Genomic DNA, 18,294 nt, shown 5'->3' with positions numbered 1-18,294 from the left:
GCCACGACACCCAGGACAGCGGTCCAGCGCCCGCACTCACGCAGCCATTTGGTCCTCCGGCGCTCCCCCGATGAAGAGGTCTGTGTCGAGGTTGAGCCCGTCGGTGCCCGTCGGGCTCTCCCCGCTGACGTGGGGTTCCCCGTCGACAGACAGCATGCCGCTGCGGCGGTTGCGGTTCACCACTAACTGGTGCCACTTGCCAGGCTCAACGCGGACCTTGCTGGTGATGATTCCCGTGCCGGAGCCGGTGTTAAACCTGGAGTAGAAGAGGGGGAGGCTTGTGTCCGTGCCACCCTGCAGAAAGGTGACATCTGTGCCAGGGTACGGGGGCTGCCGCATCCCAGGGAGAAGCTGGGAGCACTGGGGAGCCCACCTCCCTCCCCAGCTCTGGACCAGACTGCACTCGGAGCACACAGCTGTCCCCCGCTGAGCATCGGGACTGACTGCCTGAGAACTCGTCTGGACTTTGCAGTCTCCAGAGAGCTGCCCTCCACCTCACCTCATTCCGAATCTGCGCCTTTGGCTTTTGGAACTGGAAAAATCATTTCAGCTCCGATTTCTGGGGCCTTTCTCCCTTTCTTTCTTCCCCTGCGTTGCTTTCTCCAGTACAAAACCAGCGCCAAAACAAGACCTCTCACTTGCTCAAAAAACCAACACCTTTTAGCTTCTCAAAATTCAAACCGAAATGAGAATTAACTTCATTACAAAGTGCCACAGGGAAGGAGTCCCCTTAGTATTCCTATTAGATTGGAAAAAATGCTCCTCTTGCTGTCCATTTGATGCTACAGTTTCTTAGCCTTCAAGTTTGAGCCCAGCACCCTCACGGTGTTGTGCAAGGACCATTCTGGCAAGAGCGGCTGCTCCGCTTTCCCCCATACTGCGCAGGGCTGAGGGGAAGGGCACCCACCTGAGCTCCACGAAGCCACCAACCAGTGCCAGGGAAATGAAGTCTTTGCCACGGTTCTGCCCGTTGTAGAGCAGCAGCCCGCTGAGCTCCACGGTCCTGAACTCCATGGCGATGCGCACGGTGTGGTACGCCTTCATCATCTTGAAGGCCAGGTAGGACTTGCCACCAAAGCTGGGGATGAAGTACCTGATAGCTGCAAGAGCCGGGGGAGGAGGGCGGGGGGGGTAGAGAAAGGAAGAGGGGATGAAGTAGAGGAGGGAACAGAAGGATAGAGAGCAGATAAAGGCCTGACATGAACCTGTGAACATTTTCCTACCTGTACAAACAAAGAGAGCTCTTGCGAAATGGCAGAAAGAAGCTCGCTCTCTCCCCTGGGCCCATGCTCCTCTGCAATTATCCCATCACTGCCTCCCAGACACTCATACTGGTAGCAACCCACTCCCCTCGTGATGGCATGCCCTCCAAAGACTTCTCCCAGGCTTTAGAGATCTGTGGTATTGCTCCCCCAGCACTTAGGTTCAGTGGTGTCCCAATCAGCTCCCCCCAGGTAAGGACCAGCGCTGTCGGTCCTTTCCATGCCCAGCTATCACATCCCCTGTGCCGTCAGCTGAGCTCTGCTGTACACACAGTTCCTCGTAACTCAACTTCCCTGCTCCTTAGATAATTTTTATCTGTCCTCCCAGAATCCCACATGACAGGTTTACATTCATCACTCCAGGCTTTTATTTATTGCAGCTGAGATTTTCCAAGGGATCTGGAAGGCCAAGCCCTATTAAAACTAACGGGGCTGGACACCCACATCCAGTAGCAGCTTTGAGCGCTCCAGCTTATAGCTTTAGGGACAAAGCTTTTCAGGAATAAGCACTCACAACCACCCAGAGCCCCCGGCGTGACACCAAACTGCCAGTGAGAACTCACAGTAAATAACAGCCACTCTGGTTAAGCACGCTGCCAGTCTGCAGCTGTTCGCTAAGCAGCCACGAGCACCAGGCAATACAGCCTGAATTATCAGCACACATCTCCTGGCGTTCGAGAGGACAGTTAGTACCTGTCTCTCTGTTACACTAACTAGCAGTCCCTAGCTGCAGGAGCTGTGAGTGACAATACCGTGAGCGGAGATAAAAAAGCAGCAGCTCACAATCCCCATGGTTCGGGGTGCTGGTATATCAGAAGCGGAGCCAGGAAGAAATTGCTCCTGGCACCTTCTTACCCTGCAGCCTTGTCGTGCTTGCCTCTTACAATGCATAGTGCACGTACAACCTGTTCTTGGCCGAGTTAAGAAAGCCGCTCAAATTGAGCCCTGCGGTGCGTCCTGCCTGGCACACGTGTGGTGCCAGTGCTAGTTACGGGGCTGGGTTTGCACGTCCATCCCCGTGCAAGTCAACGCAGTTTGCCGCAGTAGGGACAGACATGGGTCGGAGAGCACGTACGTTTCTCGCAGACGGCTCCCCCTTTGCCTGCCGGGCAGCTGCAGGTGAACTCCTTGCCGTCATCCTCGCAGGTGCCGCCGTGCAGGCAGGGGTGAGAGTCGCAGGGCCGCGAGGGTTTCTTCGTGGCGGGGGGCTGGCGGGTGGGCTTTCGCCGGGTGGTGGCAGGGAGGGTGGAGGTGGGTCTCTTGGTGCTGACAGCTCCTGCCGTCTTGGTGCTGGGTCGGCCCATGGCACCCGGGCGCGAGACGTGGACCGCGGTGGCAGCGGCAGCCGTCGTGTACCTGCGGGTGGTGGCGGGTGCCACGGTGGTGGCCGTGGTTGTGGTCACGGTGGTGGTGAAGAGCCTGGGGATCCAGTCTGGAACACAGCAAAATGCAGGTGGAGGCTGGTGCTTTGCAACCCTCTCTGGGGGCAGGGAAAGCCGCTCGGACTTTTGGGGTGAGATGCCAGCAAAGAAGCTTACTCTCAGGCTACTGCACACCCAAAAAGAAGCCCTCCCACCCTGGCACGGGGACAGCCATGCTCCCAGGCAGAGCTGCGTGCCCGGTGCGGCCATACGCCTTTCTTTCCTAGAAAAATCAGCGTTTCAGGTTTATCAGCATGAGATCGTGTGGGCTAGCCTGGCCACCCCTTCACGAGTACCAGCAAGGGCTCACTTTCCAGGTCCGTGGGCAGTGTCACATCGCCATGTGCCATGTGCTGTGGAAGAGAGGAGCAATTTTACGCCCCGTTATGGCCTTCCTGAGTTGAGAACAAGTCCGGGCACACGGACTAACCTCTGGGCCCTGGCTCTGGAGGGCACTGTCTGGGGGAGCATTTGACAGGTTAATGCTAGAGATGAAAGGCCCTGGCAAGACCAGAAGAGCCAGCCTGCCCATTTGAAAGCCTAAACTGAGAGAGGGGGACTGCCTGCAGACAGAGGGGGCTCACCAAAGTCCATGAATTTGACATGCTCCTGCTGGGGCTTCTTCACCAGGATGGTTTTCTTCTTGGAAGCTCTGATCTGCTTCAGCAGGGCCCCTTGGACATCAGCTGCCGTGTAGGAAGTGGCTGATGGTAGCCAGGAGGAGAAAACAGAAAGGCAAGAGTGAAGATGCAGGGCCCACCTAGAAGTTTCCCTCTCATGACCTCCCCGCAACGCATCCGAATCATTCCTTTCCCTAGGAGAACGCTTCCAGCCTTCCAGGCACCAGCTTAGGGTGCACCTCCTCCCGGCATCTGTTGATTTTGCTGGACCGAAGACACAGCCCTGGCAAATTTTAATAAGGTTCTTTCATGCTCCTTGCTGCATGCATGTTTCTCAGGCTGGCAGCCTGACTGGAAGTGCCTGCTCCATCCTCAGGCAGATGGTGATGCCACCGTGAATCAGCACCGTGAGGGTTCTTACCTGGGTCAAAGTGGGACTCCACGATGACACGGACAGCGCTGCTCTGCCCCAGGTCTCGGACACGGATGCTCTTGAAATCCTTCTTAACGTCAGAATTGCGGAAAAGCTCATCCAGCTAGTTGGTCGGAGGTGCAGGAGGAAAGATAAACAAACTGATTAAGGGGGAGATCTTAGGACATAGGTCATTTCAATAAAAGATCTTGACTCTCAGCAAGTCTCCTTGGTTTCAGCCCACAGGGGTTTGCATCCAAACCTTTGCAAGCCATCCCACTGAGACATGCAGAGAACAGGGCTTTGTTGTGTAGGGTGACAGTTTCAGATGGTCCCTATTCTTTATGGCCTGCAGTCAAAGGTAAGAACAGGATCCAGAAACAGCGTGGGGAAAGCGAGCTATCCCCATTGTACCCGTGAAGAAGAGTGGAACAGAGCCAGACCAGAGACACCTTGCAGTTCATATAGGGATTTTCTTTTGTGTGGCATCTAAGTCTCACTGATCTCTTCTAAAGCTGTGTAAACCTGCTTAGGCACTTTGGAAAATCCCATATGGCACCATTCTGCATCTTTAAGTACCTGACTGCCTTTTAAAATTTGGCTTTCAGACATTGCAGGATTTGTCTGAAATCACATGAAGGAGACAGTGACAGTCCAAGTCTTACAGCAAGGCAGGGCTTTAACACCCCTGCTAGCTATCTGTCCAGCCTTGCGCTGGGCAGCAGTCATCACAGCTAGAGGCCACTGCTTCCTTCCCTCAGCTTCAAGGCAAAGAGAGAAGAAAGTAATTAACTGACTAATGGTCCCATGGCATAGCCTCCCCCTATAATTTTGGGCATAGCGACCTCGGAGGGGTAAAGGAGCACATCACATCCATGGGCATTCGCAGGTAGGTTGCACAGGGACAACAGGTCTCTGCAGCACAGGGCTGTGGCAGGAACTCTCAGCCCAGCCGCAGACGGCCGGTGCTATGCCTTCGTTTCAACCAGCCTGGGAAAACAGAAACCAGCAAAGTCTCTTGCCTTCTCGAGGGGGAGAACGGATGAAGCAGTGAATGAAGCTTTTGTGCGCATGTTTGCACCCTCAGATAGAAGCCACTGTTGTATTGGGAAATATTGCTATTGTGATTCAGAACTGCATGAACCATATGGTCCATATGCCAGGCACACATCTGCTTATATGATGGTACTGAGGGCTTGCCAACTTCTAAATGCAGCTTGGAACCAGCTCTAAATATGTTAATCTCCTCGCAAAGATGCTTTGTATTTGCTGTGCCACACTGCAGGCTACAGTATAAAGTTGCTACCCCACCCAGCGCTTCCTTGGCATACCCATATGTACACATTGCCACGCAAAGTCCGCCTACTCCAAGAGCTGGCAATGCAGGGGGGTTCTCCTTGGAAGTGGGAGACTGGATTTACACAAGCAGCATCCCAAGTTGTGTAGCTGAACTGGAGGGGCAAAGGGGTTTGGGACACGTTTTTGTCTAAGGGCTTTTCATGGAGATAAGGACACTTTGGGAAATCCAGGCGTTAAGGCAGAACCTCTTGTCTAAACAGCCCTACCACCAAGATCAAGCTGAAAAAAGGATAATTTTTGACCCAGCACATAACAAAGTATGGAACCCACTGACACAGCATATAGTAGAGGCTAATAACACTCATAGATTAAAGAGAGATTGGACAAATTCACAGAGCGTACCTCTTAGAACCGGTGCATCATCTCCTTACATCTTAACTGCCCACCCCACAAAAGTGCTGGCCCTGGTGGTAAGTCACGTTCACTCCTAACTTTAGGAGGTTAAGCCCATCTCAAAAAAAAACAAACCCAAACCCGTAACATGGAGCAATGCTCCTCCAAGGCACTCAACACCTTTTGCAGACAGGTCTCTGTGCTCCCATTTAACAGACAGCAATGACAGGCCACAGCCTCCCCAGAAACCATCACGAACAAGAAGGCGAAGCAGGAGGAAACCCACAGTGGTCCCCACGGTCGGGACAACAAGAGCGTCTGCAGCTACAGAGGGTGGTGGTGGCACAGGGGACCGTAACATGCACCTGGGGAGCAGTGCTCAGAAAGCAGACAGCTCTCGGTCCCTGTTTCAGCGGGGCAGCCTTCCTGCAGAGCGCTGGCATCTCAGAGGCCAAGCGGACACAAGCAGGCAAGGATGCCGCAGGCTGGCTCCGCATGGGAAGCCAGCTACTTGAACAGACCAGCCGGCTTATTAGCAGCGGCGCGGAGAGAGCCTGCTCGCTTGAGAAGGGGACGACTGCGTTTCTGGAAGTGAACGGTTGGGGTTTAGTCGTCTGTCCACCACAGGACAGACAGAGGTGGGCAGGGTCCTCTCTTCTTCTGCCGAGGCCAGAAAAGCCCTAGACAGACCCTAGATCAAGTGCAAAGAACTCACCGCACTCTCAATGCTCCTGGCCGTCTCCCCAAAGAGCTCTGACTTGGGGTCAGCCATCTCAGGTGTGTAGAACAGCTCCTGGCCTTCCACCTCCTCCAAGATGAGGACTCCTTGGAAGACTTTGGTAGCTATGGGAGGGAGGGTAAACAAGACAAATGCCTTTAGTCGGCTTGAGGGCAGGGGACAGGCATGTGGCTGACAGCCGCAAGGAGCGTTCGAGTCCCTGGGGGGAAAGGGTGATGGCAGTGTGTGGGTAGTGCCAGTGTTGGGGTTAGTCTGGATGGGTCTGGGAGAGCGCCATGGAGGATTAGTATCAGAGGGTGCTGGAGCAGATGGCAAAGACCAGGCTGGAGATGGCAGCTTTTACCATACGGTTTCCTCTGAGCTCCGGCCCGGATAGCAGCCCCCCTGCACCGGCTGAGTAACAAGAGAAAGACGTTAGCCAGAGCAGCACATAGTCAATACGGCAGGATCAGACACGTGCATGCAAATAGGGGCAGAAGAGGGTGAAATGTGGACTCTGGGCAAGGAGAAGACCTGTGCTGGGCGAGGGAAGTAGAGGCCCTGCCAGCTAACAGGCTGTGGCCAGCCTTGCAAAAGCAGACCAAAAGTGCAACAGGAACCCAAGGTGTGGTTCCCTTCCAGGGGAGCTGTGGGAGTGCAGAGGCAGCTATAGAAAGATCCCCGCTGCGGGTAACCATACGGGAGGTTCCCAGCAGCTGTCCTTTTGTGGGTTAAAAGGGGAATGGGGTGTCCAGAGGAACAGGGGATGTCCTGCTGGAAACCCCAAGGAACAGGGACAGTTAAGAAGAACCACAGTGACCAGTGAGGAAACATCTGGGAGATGGCCCCAGAGCAACAATTTTTAGGGTAACGAGGACGTAAGTACAGGGCAACCAATACTCTGACCGAGCGCAGGTGGCTCTGTGTTTCCTCAACATGGACAGTGTGAAAAGGGACAGGCAAGATGGATCCCGCCTAGGTCATGAAAGCAGCGCGCACCTCTGGGAACCACAGCGTGAATCAGACTCCCCAGGAAGCCCAGCAGGGACGCTGGGGCTACAGCTGCTCTCCCCGCCTGCCCTGGCACCAAACTGGTCCTGGTCAGCCCAACTCCCTTTACAGCCATTGACACAGATAAAATGGGAATCCAAGAAATTCCCTTGTTCCCTCTAGTGCCAGCCATGAGCTCTCCAGAAGCCTGGGCAAAACGCTGGTCAAAGTTTTAAGGCTGTAGCAGTCAAGGAAGAAAGTGGTCACCTAAGCGAAGAAAACTGCAGACTGCCCTGGCTCCCCATGTCAACAGCAGCACCCACCCAAGCACCAGGGCTGGCTGCTGGGGGCTGTGGCAGGTGGGCACAACGTCTGCCAGCTACCATGGCTCGGCACGTCCCCATGGACGACCCCCTCAGGGACACACCAGCCCCCAAGACTGGACGCAGGAACCACGTTCACTGCCAGCCGAGCAAGCACAGCACCATGCTGCTCTCTCCGCCATCTCTCCCTCTCCTGCACCCTGCAAGAGCTCAGGCTGACTCCTGACCACGGCAAGGGAGCCCAGAGCCCAGCCCCGAGGACAAACTCACCCGGACAGTTGCTGCCTTCTGCATCAGCAGCCGCAGTCTTGCCATCAGAGCAGCATCCCAGCGGGGTGTTGTAACACGTCGCTCTCTCGATGGCTGGGGTAGAAGTTACCTGGCTTTCCTCCACCTCCTCTTCCCCTGCAGGGCATTAAGAGGAGCATTCACCAGCAGAAGGTAAGACCTCACCTCCGTGTCAGAGAATAAGGCCGAGACACAACTTCGTTTCGTTGAGAGGGACAGGGTACGGTTTAGCTCACAACCAACATGCCAAGCCTAAGAAGCGCACACTCACCGGCAGAGCCTGCCCCACTAGATTCCTGGTCTCCGCTGATGCCCATCTCTTGGTCTCCGCTGCCTTCTGCACTCCCTGATTCAACGTAGGCAGGCTGGGTGGTGGCCAGGACCACTGGTGCGGTGGAGAGCGGGCGGACGGTGGTCTTATACACCCCATGGGTCATCCACGGCGTAGTGGCTGGTCTGGCAGTCGTGATGCGCCTTGTTGTAGGGTGATCTCTTTCAGTAGGCTTGGCTTCCAACAGCAGGGAGCTGGTAGCCAGCTCGGTGGGTTCCGGAGCCCGGGTGGTGAGCCACAGTGGCGGAGGAAGAATTAACTTGTCCAAGGGCAGCGTGGGCAGTGGTGTGGGTGGTGAGGTGTGGCTTGTGTGAGTGATGGACTCTGAAAGGAGCAGCAAGACAGGGTAGGTGAGGAGGGGCAGGTCTGGGAAAGGCTGCCTGTGACACTGGGATGCATGTTGCAAACCCTCAGGCACCCGCCCCGGGCAGTGCATCTGCTGCGCCATGAAGAGTCACGGCACAGCGAGGAACCACAGAGGGAGGCAGCCAGACCTGGATCCAGTATCAGGCCAGAGGGTTGGCACTGCCCCAGCACCGAGAGCAGCAGACACTCACCGTGGCACTGCCCCACATGCTTCACTGTGATGACCTGTCCCTGCCGGCAGGCGATGGTCTTCAGCTGGCACTGGTCCCCGTAAGTGACACCATCGGAGCCACACACCTGGGAGACAGAGGAGAAATGTGAGCTGCACCTCTGTCCTCCTCCAAGCCCTGGGCAAAATAAACCGGTCTCTTAAATGCTGGAAGCAGAGGCTTCGCAGGAGTCCCTCTGAGGCAAAGAGGCAACGGTCTGGACAGAGGGACCGGAGGGCGGGCTGCGGAAGCCCCGGAGCTGAGCAGCTCAGAGGTGCCAGATGGGGCATGGAGCACCCAGCTCTGCTGGGAGACATCTCTGACTCGCACGTCACCTTTCCCCACGCACCGAAGACAGTGACTGAACTTGCCTGCCTGCTTCTTGCGGGGGCGAAGAGCCATCAGACCCCTGCGCTGCGTGCACTGGCCCAACGCAGCCGAGCTAGCCACATGTCCCCCCCACGCCACTCAGCCCCCCATGGCTGCCTCTCCCACAAACCTTGGTCATGTTGGCCTCTGAGCAGAGAGGGGATGGGCACTCGCAGTGGGCAAAGCCGTTGACTTCCACGCACGAGGCCCCAAACTCGCAGCTCATTTCCTCGCAGGATTTTGGGGCTGACGGGTCTGGGGTAGGGAGAGAAGGGGGAAGAGATGACCAACAAAGCACATACCGATCACACAGAAACAGGCTATGCTGAATCAAAATCCCTCTCTCCTCCCAGCGGGTCTTAGCTCTCCCACAGACTCGCCAGAGCAGTTCAGACCAGCGGACAAGACAGAGTTTCACCAAAAAAAGAAACAGTCTCTCGTGCTGTGGCATGAGTGCACAGATAACAGGAATCCAGCCAGGAATGGAGACCAGGGCCCCTTTCCTCTAAAGCACAAGCACGCAAGGTAGGAGGAACGCATTTCTTTCATGGGCCTATGTGTGGCCCTTCAGCAGTACCCAAGCACCCATTTCTCGGTGCCCCACGCAATCCCTCTGGCGTGCGGCTCCCTCACCTTTCTCACAGCCGGTCATGCCCAGCTTGCTGCCATTGGGGCACTGGTTGCATTTCATGCCAGTGATACCAGTCTTGCAGGAGCACAGTCCAGTCATCTGCTCACAGTCATCACGCACTGAACCCACCGGGTCGCAGTTACAGGCTGGGCAAGAAGGGACAAAAGACACTGTTTTGCTGGTGGATTTGTGGAGCCAGACTCACTCAGGTCCCCCAACGACCCAAGAGAAGAGTGCGGAGAAGGGTCCAGGGGAGGATCCCAATGCTCACTGCTACTCGTTACTTACTGACCCCACACCAGCTGCGGGAACTGCTATCCTCTGACCATGGTCTTATGGCTTGTGACCCCACATCTGCCCCACAGACCCACATTCCCATCAGCACTAAAGATTTACATGGCTCCCATAGGAATGTTCGCCCATCCCAGGAGACCTTCTGCCTCTCTCTGGAGCAAGATAAAGGAGAGGGGTGGTAGAAGAGATAGTGGCCGTTGGTGCCTGTCTAGCTTGAGGCCAGAGTATTTTACCTACTGACATTTGCGATTCTGCTTTTAGAGGGAGACCCCACTCTGATTTAAAGACTACAGGTGAGAGTGAATTAAGTACAGACTTGGGAAGACATTTCAGCAGCGTGATGCCTTTGCTGTTACAAAGCTGACATCCTATTTCCAATTTAAGCTTTCTGGCTCTGACCTGCACCTACTGAATCCTGACATGCCAGCGTTTAGACAAGCACTCCTTCCTGGAGCTGTGAGAGGAACCCAGGAGTCTGCCTGCCTGTTGTCTCTCCGAAGCACAAAGCATCTTTCCTACCCTTCAGCTGCACAATGGTGTCTCCAGCTGGAGCTTGCTACCTCTGAGCAGGGCACTTGGATTCAGTCCCTCGGCCAGGGGCTTACGCCACATGGGAGCCTGAGATGTATCTACCGCACAGCGGACAGCTATCTGTGATTTCAGTGAGAGATGGGTAGAATCATATTCTCTCTTGTTTGCAATCCCCTCCCAATAATTCCTCTTCCCCCTGGCTGTTCTGGCCTCTGCCTAGTCGGCACTTACTGGATTTCTTGGGTGGGTCTCCAATGCAGCTTGAAATAAAGAGGGCTTTTTTTCTGTTCGTTTACTGCTGTTTTCCCATAGCTATTCCTGCTGGGGTCAGCATCAACGGGCAAAAATACCGCCCCGTTCCTTCCGCTTCAAACCCATTCCTTTGCACCTGCCTGCCCTACCACATGCAGGACACCAGGGCTCATTCCTGCTGGGCTCCAGCAGCCCTGCAGAATATCTGGCCAGGGAGCAGGCCCACGAAAGGAGACGCTGTCTCCTAGCCAAGGTGCACCACGGAGGAGCAACAGCACCCGTGCAACGCTTCAGGCCACCCTGTCTCTCTTGCACGGAGCAAGTCATCAAGCTCTGCAAAAACAGCCACCGGAGGTGACTTACAACAGGACCAACGTTAGGGCTCATTTTTTTTAAATAGCACGCCACCCTGCCATGCCTTGAGCCCCCCCAGAGCAGGCCAGGGAGCCGTGCCAGCAGAGAGTTGCACGGGACGAGGGGCGAGGACCCAGCCGTGCCCACACTCACGCGTGCAGCCGCTCTTGCTGTCGGTGACGATGCCGCGGAAGTTCCAGAAGCCGGGCTCGCAGCGGTCGCATTTCAGGCCCCCCACGCCTGGCTTGCAGGAGCACTGCCCCGTTGCGGGGTTGCAGGCTCCCCCGTAGGAGCCATAGGGGTTGCACTGGCAGGTGCCTGGGAGCCAGAGAGAAAAAGAGAGCGTGAGGCTGAGTCCCGGCCAAGGAGAAGGGGGGACGCTGGGGGCTGCATCAGGGTGGAGGGACCGACTGCGGAGCCAGCGAGCTGCTCAGCCGGGGCAGGAACGTGGTCTCACGCTGGGCAGGAGGAGGTTTCACCAGCTGGTCTCAACAATTCTCCTCTGCCTCAGCTACAAGGGGGAGCTAAACCTTCAGGGATTAACCCGCTCGCTTTGCTGTCATCAAGAACTCCTCTCTCATTAACATCAAACGGGGAGGAAGCTATTAGAAGTTTATCATTAATTCATTAATTAGGAACTTGATGGAGGGAAATGATCCAAAGATAGACAGAGAGACGCTCCCTTTATCCACAGGGAGCAGTAGAAAGAGGACATGGGGCAGAGCTGGAGAGAAAGGGAGACCTCGGGAGCAGCAAGTAGGGTGCACGCACACATCCCCAGACTGCCAGAAAAATGGCACGTCCAGAACAGGCAGCAATGGATACATCTGCCCTAGGGGCTTCAAGCTACTGGTTAAGTGGTAATTACCTCCTGATGTATGCTTGCTACCAGCACAGGGACACAGGTGGGATAGAAAACGATGGGATACTGAATCCCAGTCAGTTGGGAAGCTGTGTCCATGGATTGGAGGGCAGGGGACAGGACTTCCATCAGAGACGCAGAGGAACATGACTCCCAACCGCCACTGGCAGGGCGATGCTGAAAGCCAAAGGCTTCTGTCCTCCCCTAGCATCACTCTGACCAGCTCCTCTCTGCTCTGCTAGCCCCTCTTGGCCAGCACACACCACACCACCATGTGTCTACTCGTCCAGCGCCCACCTCGGCCCGCAGCCCACCCCACGCACCCCCTGACAGGAGATCTCTGGACATTCTCTGAACGCTGCTGCTTTTTAAATTATACGGCACATTAAACAGCACTACATCCTCATCAAGCAGGCATTAGCCAGGCCCAAGCACGGCGTGAATCATGTCTCCGCAGGGTAATGTGTTTCCCTAACAGGTGGTCACAGCCTCAGCTGTTCAGAGTTTGCTAATGCCTTTCAAAATGCACCTTCTGCTAAAGTGCTGACTCTGATAATTATTTAATAAATATTGATGAAATATTTGCTAGCTCAGCTTCCTGCACAGTGCAGTCACCCACTAGTCACTGGTCCTGGGGTGGCCTGCAGAAGGTCCCTAGGTGAACCCGAAAGCTCTCTTCCACCTCAGCCTGCAGTGCAAAGATACAAGCAATATTTTTGTCACTCAGGCCGGTGAAAAGCCCTAAGCCTGTACCAATGGGTTGAAGGCACAGAGGGCACGGTCTAGCCCTAGGGGCACCTTCTGGGGGGTCCAGCACGGACTCAGCACCAGACGAGTTCTGAGCCACCATGCTGTCTTCCTGCATTTCAGAGGGACTTAGACCTGGAAGTCAACTCAGGGCTTTTGAAAGGACAAGAGCATCGCTAATAGGTATAGAAGGCGAAGCTTGCATGCACATCCCCATGTGTGCATGCTGTGAGCCTGGAGCTGGCGATAAATGGCGGCGTTTTGAGCCTGGGAGGTCACTAGTTAGTTAAGGAATGGGGAAGGTCTACCTTCCTTTGTTTCTCCTGGGATGGGACCCCAAGTCCCCCCTCCACCTGCTCTCTCCTGCCTTCCAGCCATCCTTGAAGGTCCTTCACGCTCCCCCAGGTGGGAACACAATATTCACTCACTCGGGCATCCAGCTGCACCCACTCCGAGCGCCAAGGTCATGTTGTCTGGGCAGCATCCGTAGATGGTCTGGCTGCAGTGCACAACCAGGAGAGGTGGCGGGGTCGTGGCAAGGGCTGCAGAGGAAGGCAGAGAGGTACGGGTTATCTTTGGCACGCAGGCTCCCGCGGGACAGTATTGCCAACGTATGGATCGAGCAGCTTGCAGCATTCCTGCAAAAGCACGTGGTCCTAGCAGAGGTGCTGGGAACAGGTGATGAGGTGAGGTCCTACCCTTGGCCAGGGAAAGCATGGGGCACGAAACAGGAATGATGTGGCGGGGATCAGCAAACCAACACCAAGACATTGCTGTGTCCTTAGTGAGCACTTCCTTGCTTAGCCCGAGGGAAAGGGCAGATGGTACTGCAGGGCACCAGGCTGGGGACCAGCGCACACAGCTTGTGTCAGCCTGGGGGGCTGGCTGCCTCCGGGGGACTCACCGCGGCAGGCTCCTTGGCTAGTGACATAGAGATCCTGGCGTTTTTCACACCGTGTCTTCTTCAGCTCACACTCGTTGGTGTAGGTCACACCATCAGAGCCACACACCTGCCAGGACAGGGAGGGGAACCGCTCAGGGCAGTCCCTGGCACAGGAAGGCAGGTTCCCTATCCATGGGATGCCCTCTCCTGCCCAGGAAGCATGCGGGAAGGCCACCAGGGAGAAGAGAGGAGGGGAGCGAGGACTGCGGCGGGCAGCTCGGAACCGCGCAGCGTGCTTACCGGATTGCGTGGCACTGCCAGGCAGGTGAAGTCGCACACACAGCGGTCATCCTCTGTATCCTCGTCCCACCAGCCCCCGTACTGCCGGCACCGGTCCTGTTCACACTCACTACCATCGCCGGAGCCCGAGCCCCCTGAGCCACACTCTGGAGCGAAGGAAGATCATGATGAGAAAGGGCTCACGTCCAGCAGGGCAGAGTTAGGGGAAAGCAGAGGGGATGGGGCTAAAGCCCTCTCCCTGACACAAGGCTGTGCCCCAGACAGGGGAAGCAGCCCACAGCTACACAGGCCCATCCAAATCACAGCGGATTCAACCTCTTCAGCACAGGCAACCCCAGAATCCTGGGTCCACATATATTAGGATGCTTGTGCCTGGACCATGGAGAAGATCCCTCTCCCTTGGAGAAAGCAGATTCTCCCAGCGCTGTCACAAGACTGTGCTAAGCCTACATAATGAAAACTGCAAAGGGATGCTTTAGCAAGTGGCCTGAGGTCTTCCTCTCTACAGCATCACCGCAGGAGCAAAAGCAAGGATCCTGCAGCTGCCAGTGCCCTGCAGGCTACCTGGTGATCAGGCAGCTAATAGCCATGCACAGGAGGAAGGGCATGGCTATAAACATGGAAACCAGAGCAGAGGAAGGGATGGGGTTTGGGTTTAATTTGAAGTTCAGTTAGGCAGATATTCTTAACAATATATAAACTCTGTCCCTAGCCTGGTTGCCTCTCCATAAGATGCTCGGAGCTCCAGCAGCAAGAGAGAGATGTTGCTGATATCAAAGGCTTCTTAAAGGGGAAGCGGGGGAAGGAAAACCTGGCCCTTTTTATTGAGTGATCAAAGGCTGGGATTTGGCATTACACAGAGAATTATTTAAGATCTTTTCCCAGAGGGACATCAACCTGAAATTCCCCAAGGAGGGCTGTGATCAAACACCATGTTATGTCTTCCCCTCTCCCTAAGTTCTGCCATGGCACTGAAGTCCTTTCCAGCTAGACTACATGTGCAATGAGCCAGAGAATCTCAGCTCACCGGGTCAGCGCATCGGAGCAGCGAGGTTTTACGCGCCTCCTGTACGTGGATTCAGCCAGCATTAACCCACAGCTTTCCCCCTACAGTGGGGAAACTCGGCAGGTTCTTAGCTCTTAGCCTGCCCAAGCAAGGTACAGCCAACCCCACGACCTTCCCTGATGTTCGGTACCAAGCCAACAGTGGCCACAGGCCAGGCCCTCGAGCAGCCCCCAGGGCAGAGGGAAGCAAAGCGGCAGCTAGGCTCCCTGCCCCAGGAACGGCTCTGTTTCCCCCAGCCGAGGCCTGCTGAAGTGTGAAATTAAAGCCGTGATAAACTCCTTGCCCAGCCAATTAGGTGGCGTCATCTCTCATTACTGCTGGATACAAGAAAGACAAAGGGGAAAGGGAGGCAGCAGGCAGGAAAGGAGAGCATCGCTGGCACGGGACCTGCTGTGCTGGGGATGCTGGGGGTCTCACGGGGCACTACGCCCGAGCCCACGCAGTGGGGCTCACGTAGCAGTCAGGCACGACAGAGCAGCGAGGGGAAGAGCCCGATGTGCGGCTTTCTCACTCCTTCTTCCCCCACTTTTTGCACCCGCACGGCCGGAGGAATGGGGGCAACCTACCATCCTCACAGGGCCCCATCCTGGCAACCTCAATGCTCTTCTTCTGCTGGCAGGAGGCCACCTGCAGTTCACACTGGTTGTCGTAGGTGAGGCCATCGCTCCCACACACCGGAGCCAAGGGCTGCCTCTCGCAGCGCGGGCACACACACTGCCCACCCACGCACTTGCTGCCGAAGGAGCACACCGTGCTGCCGCAGGACTCTGTGGGGCGAGAGGGGAGGAACCGCGGTGAGACGTTGTGGGGAGCTTTGTAGCCAACGGCCCAGTGTCCCAGAGCTGGGGACCACTAATGCCATGTCCTCAAAGGCAAGGAGAGAAGTCCTCCTTCCCCAGGGTGGTTTGTTATTGCTTATTTAAATGGTACAAAGACTCTGCAATGGACGGGTGCCAGTCCTGAACATTTCTGATTCCCGTCAGCACCCACAGGTGTTGTGTACAACAGCTTTTTCTAGGACACCAGTAAGAAATCCCATTTACTCTCATGGTGTATTCTGACTTCAGCCGCCTCCTGCTCGCAGTGCCCATGGAGCACTGAGAGTCATCTGTCACACTCGGTCGCTCTTCTCGCCCAAATTTAAAGAGGATCTCCATGCACAGTTCAGCCCTGGAACACCAGACCCAGCTGGACAGATTTTATGAGGTTCAAAGCATTGCTTTTACTGAAGTAGTTATTGTCCTAATGAAGAACCCAGGCAGGGCTTTTAATTCATTAAGAAATTAGCACAGACAGTTCTCTGGGCTGGGGAGTGGAGAGGAAACACATGAGCAAAGATGAATTAACCCTCAGGGGATGGAGGGATGGGAAAGCTACTGAGATGAAATGTGTGATCAAATAGACCCTCAATGCCTTCCATTCTGGTGGTAGCTATTAACGTGGTTTTTAGCCCAATTTCTTTGCTTGGCCCAGACAATTAACAAAGAGGGCAGGTACCACCTATGACACATAACTGGGGCTAAAAAGGAGAAGTTGCTTGAGAGAGTCAAAATGCCCAGTTCTTGCGAAGCTGAAAGGGAAGACCCCACCAGCCAAGGTGAAAAGCATCAGGCAGGGTCTCCAAGTGACCAGCCAGTAACTGCAGCCCAGGGCCAGGCTGCTGGGTGTCCCTGGGCAAGCCCATTTACTCTGAAGCCAATATCCTCCTGGGAAGTCCTGAAAACAACCAATAAAGGCACCAGGAGGAGCGCTAGGGATGCTCCCCACACATCCCGACCCCGGAGTTTCTCTGGTGCCTCCCAGGGCTGGCAAACGCATGGGCTACGAGTGCTACAAATGACTGGTGAGCCTTGAATGGCCATGGCCAGGCAGCTCCGCGGGGCCCGGGTGGCCAGCGGGGCCGAGCATCCGCTCTCCGAAATGCCACCAGCAGGAGTGAGACGAGTGAAGAAGGGGACCTTGCCAGACTCACTGCAGTCTCCTTGGGCAGCCACCAAAATGTTCGTCTGCTGCGTGCACGCCCGGACGTGGAGCTCGCACTCGCTGCCGTACGTGTTGCCATCTGTGCCGCACACGGGCTGAGAGGAGGGAACGCACTCCGTGGGGCACACGCACCTTCCCGTCTCCGCCTCGCAGATGGCCCCAAACTGGCACTTGCCACAACGGTCTGCGCGGATGAAGAACAAAAAGCAGTAGGTTAAGACAACGGGGCGGGCAGGCATCGCTGTCTAACGAAGTGCCAGAGCAGAAATAAAACCCCACCGCAACCTTCTCCCCCAAGTTGAGCCCTTGCAGATGCCAGGAGCAGGAGCACCCAGGGCGTAGCGCAAGGGAAGGAGCCGAGGCGAGGGAGAATCAGGCTCAGAGGCAGAAAGGCAATAACTACTCATAAAAGCCGTCAGGGCCAGGAGCAACCGTGATGAAATGTCACCGGAGCTGTAGGCCGTTATAGCTAAAGAGGAGGCAGGAGAGAGCGTGGGGCTGAGTGCCATTCCGAGGGGTGGTAAATCAATCCCAGCCTTGGGAGGAGGAGCGCGGCATCCCAGGCAACAAGCGGCCAGTCTCCCAGGGGAGAGAGGCGGCAGGATTCACAGGTGGCAAGTCAGCAGGGCGGGAGGAGGTTGTCAGCCGGGAAAGGGGATATTGTCTTCCCCTCGTTTATCAGGGTGCCAGCGGCGCTGGACGCACCTAGAACGTAGCACCGATTCACTGCGCCCTGCCGCCTCCCCCAGCGGGGATCCTCAGCCTGCCTGCTGCAAACACACGCACAGCACACGCATGCAGGCTCGGGTCAGAGAAGACATTTATCTTCGTAATAACTCACTCGCAAAGGAGCTATCACTCGTTGCAGGAGAGAGCGGACTCCAGCCAGCACATCTCCTGACTCCTGGGTATTTAGTGATTCACGGCTTCATTTTCTCCTTCAGACAAACACCCCTCTTCCCTCCCTGCCATTCAGTTCATGAGGAATTTGGCTCAAAGATGGTTTTTCTTCTTTTTCTTTCACACAGCAGCTGCTGCCTTTGCATGGGGGAGGGAAGATGCAACAACCCCCTGCTTGGTCCGTGCAGACTGTTGGCCGGGACGTTTCCATCTCCAGCCCAAAGCTTGCAGCCGTGCCTGGGCTCTGCAGGTCAGGAGAGGGGCTGCTCAAGGCAGCCTGCATGCAGACAAGGGCGGCTCTTTCCTACAGGGCACTCAAGTGCATGTGCCCAACAGCTGAAGTATTTGCATCCTTCACTGTTTCTCCTGTAACTGCGTGGAGCTGGTACCAGCATTTTCTGACCTGAATCCCGCTGGGCCCTCTGCTACGCTGCAGCAGGGAGCTCCGCAGGTTGGCAGGGGTCTTCCTTTTCTGAAGGAAGGGTCTTTC

General features: G+C 55.8%; 1 protein-coding gene across 1 annotated transcript in view; it reads right to left on the bottom strand.

Annotated features, from left to right (window-relative positions):
- AGRN (agrin) overlaps positions 1-18,294 on the bottom strand; it is a 114,891-nt gene that overhangs the window by 13,981 nt on the left and 82,616 nt on the right. Inside the window, exons 9-25 of the mRNA XM_010577375.1 lie at positions 16,894-17,088; positions 15,488-15,688; positions 13,856-14,001; positions 13,577-13,682; positions 13,101-13,214; positions 11,217-11,381; positions 9,635-9,778; positions 9,132-9,256; positions 8,615-8,720; positions 7,998-8,381; positions 7,709-7,843; positions 6,123-6,250; positions 3,725-3,839; positions 3,268-3,387; positions 2,338-2,694; positions 908-1,100; positions 41-256 (exon numbers count right to left, since the gene is read on the bottom strand). Coding sequence (XP_010575677.1) covers positions 41-256; positions 908-1,100; positions 2,338-2,694; positions 3,268-3,387; positions 3,725-3,839; positions 6,123-6,250; positions 7,709-7,843; positions 7,998-8,381; positions 8,615-8,720; positions 9,132-9,256; positions 9,635-9,778; positions 11,217-11,381; positions 13,101-13,214; positions 13,577-13,682; positions 13,856-14,001; positions 15,488-15,688; positions 16,894-17,088 — 2,950 coding nt within the window. The remainder of the gene's footprint in view (positions 1-40; positions 257-907; positions 1,101-2,337; positions 2,695-3,267; positions 3,388-3,724; positions 3,840-6,122; positions 6,251-7,708; positions 7,844-7,997; positions 8,382-8,614; positions 8,721-9,131; positions 9,257-9,634; positions 9,779-11,216; positions 11,382-13,100; positions 13,215-13,576; positions 13,683-13,855; positions 14,002-15,487; positions 15,689-16,893; positions 17,089-18,294) is intronic.

This window comes from Haliaeetus leucocephalus, unplaced genomic scaffold, assembly GCF_000737465.1.
Source record: "Haliaeetus leucocephalus isolate CR32 unplaced genomic scaffold, Haliaeetus_leucocephalus-4.0 Scaffold556, whole genome shotgun sequence".
Classification (NCBI taxonomy): domain Eukaryota; kingdom Metazoa; phylum Chordata; class Aves; order Accipitriformes; family Accipitridae; genus Haliaeetus; species Haliaeetus leucocephalus.
The sequence above is the reverse complement of the archived record's forward strand: the minus strand, read 5'-3'. Positions and strand labels throughout refer to the sequence as shown.